Source organism: Leptonotus elevatus, chromosome 18 (genome assembly GCF_054856555.1).
Source record: "Leptonotus elevatus isolate MCC_2025b chromosome 18, RoL_Lele_1.0, whole genome shotgun sequence".
Lineage (NCBI taxonomy): Eukaryota > Metazoa > Chordata > Actinopteri > Syngnathiformes > Syngnathidae > Leptonotus > Leptonotus elevatus.
The window spans coordinates 3,303,496-3,306,595 of NC_141256.1; the positions used below are offsets into that span (position 1 = coordinate 3,303,496).

Sequence of the window (3,100 nt, forward strand, 5' to 3'; positions counted from 1 at the left end):
AAGAGAACAATAAAAGGACTTGAACAAATTCATACATAGCATAAAATTAGAACGATACCATCTTCAATTATGTTGTAAAATACAGTTCCAAACATGCATAAATTTGAATGATTCACATAAAGTTTATTCAATTAAAGTCTGTTCTAGTAAGCTATTGTAAATGTGTTCTACATTTGCACAAAACACATTGCAGCCTTCTTTCACCTGTTGACAGGCAATTGCAAATAGGATCCAGAGTAATTAATATGTATCTCTTGTTTGCACATCAACTATCCTATGGTCTTCCACAAACCTGATTTTTTTATAGTCCCGTGCCGCCACAAACAATAAATGACAACAATACGGTTATTTTCCATCCTCTGCCCAAAAATTGATGAACGTCAGCTACAAGGTACTGCACCCTTTTGATAGAGTAGCATCTGTTGACTTACTATGTCCTTCAGGGCCTGGCTAACAGTTTGATTGGCGTTCCCCCCTTTCATGATCATGGCATTCTTTCCACCCTCTGCCAGTTTGGGGGCTCTACTCTCCAAGAAGCGCTTGGAGCGCTTGGTCTTTGGTTTTCTGAGGACAGAACCACAGTACAGAATTACAAAATAATTTCTGACATTTGTTTGCAGAAAGCCTTCACATTCAATGAAGCCACAAGACCTTTTTTAAAGGCCTCCTCGGTCGAAATTAAGGCATTGATTCACTAAATGTGACCACAAGGGACATATTACAGGTATACTTTTAAGAAATCTTATGCTTGTTATTTTTGAAACAAGTAGAATTAATTTCACAGTGATAAATGGATATTTTCAAAATCTAGCCTCATCACTGGTTTGACATATTTGAAGGTCAGGGGTGCTCAAGTTCGGTCCTCAAGAGCTCCTATCCATGTTCCCTCCTTCAGCATAGCTGAATCTAATGATCAGCTAATCAGCAAGCTTTGCAGAAGCCTGATAACGATCCTGATCATGAATCAGGTGTGTTAGTGGAGAGAAACATGGAAAACAGGCGGATAGAGGCTCCCGAGGACTGAACTTGAGCGCCCCTGTTGTAGGCAGTGTGGCATTTTGAGACATTCTACGACTGATTTAAGGATCAAGTGTCATTTAAAAAGGCATATTCTGTTTCAATGTAATCACTTATGTGACACGAATGTGAACGTTGTTATATAATAAACGTAAAACACTGTATTGCCATTAACGCAGTGGTTGTTTTGCCGTGATTCTGCACCGATAAATGTGTACAAGGTTCTCATATATATATATAAATATTTATTTATATATAAATAAAATAATATATATATATATATATATATATATATATTTTATATATATATATATATATATAAATATATATATATATAAAATATAAAATATAATATATATATATATATATATATATAAAATATAATATATATATATATATATATATATATAAAATATAATATATAATATATATATATATATATAATATATATATATATATATATATATATAAAATATATAAAATATATATATATATATAAAATATATATATATAAAATATATATATATATATAAATATATATATATATATAAATATAAAATATATATATATATAAATATAAAATATATATATATATAAATATAAATATATATAATATAAAAATATATAAATATAAATATATAAATATAAAATATATATATATATATATAATATAAAATATATATATATATATATATATATATAAAATATATATATAAAATATATATATATATATATAAATATATATATATATATATATAAAATATATATATATTATATATATAAAATATATATATATATATATATAAAATATATATATATATATATATATAAAATATATATATATATATATAAAATATATATATATATATATATATATAAAATATATATATATATATATATATATAAAATATATATATATATATATATAAAATATATATATATATATATATAAAATATATATATATATATATATAAAATATATATATATATATATATATATATATATAAAATATATATATATATATATATAAAATATATATATATATATATAAAATATATATATATATATATATATATAAAATATATATATATATAAAATATATATATATATATATATAAAATATATATAAAATATATATATATAAAATATATATATATATATATATATATATAAAATATATATATATATAAAATATATATAAAATATATATATATATAAAATATATATAAAATATATATATATATAAAATATATATAAAATATATATAATATATATATAAAATATATATAATATATATAAAATATATATAATATATATATAAAATATATATAATATATATAAAATATATATATATATTATATATATATATATATATATATATATATATATATATAATATATATATATATAAAATATATAATATATATATATATAAAATATATAATATATATATATATAAAATATATAATATATATATATATAAAATATATAATATATATATATATAAAATATATAATATATATATATATAAAATATATAATATATATATATATATGAAAATATATAATATATATATATAAAATATATAATATATATATATAAAATATATAATATATATATATAAAATATATATATAAAATATATAAAATTATATATATATAAAATATATATATATATAAAATATATATATATAAAATATATATATATATATAAATATAAAATATATATATATATAAATATAAAATATATATATATATATATATAAAATATATATATATATAAAATATATATATATATAAAATATATATATATATAAAATATATATATATATAAAATATATATATATATATATATAAAATATATATATATATATATATATAAAATATATATATATATAAAATATATATATATATATATAAAATATATATATATATATATATAAAATATATATATATATATATATAAATATATATATATATATATATATATATATATATATATATATAAAATATATATATATATATATATATATATATAAAATATATATATATATATATATATAAAATATATATATATATATTAT

At 15.7% G+C, this 3,100-nt stretch overlaps 1 protein-coding gene across 1 annotated transcript in view; it reads right to left on the minus strand.

Moving 5' to 3' along the window:
• The window catches only part of rpf2 (ribosome production factor 2 homolog), a 13,262-nt gene that overhangs the window by 6,768 nt on the left and 3,394 nt on the right, over nucleotides 1-3,100 (minus strand). The window contains exon 2 of the mRNA XM_086061097.1: nucleotides 432-564. Coding sequence (XP_085917223.1) covers nucleotides 432-564 — 133 coding nt within the window. The remainder of the gene's footprint in view (nucleotides 1-431; nucleotides 565-3,100) is intronic.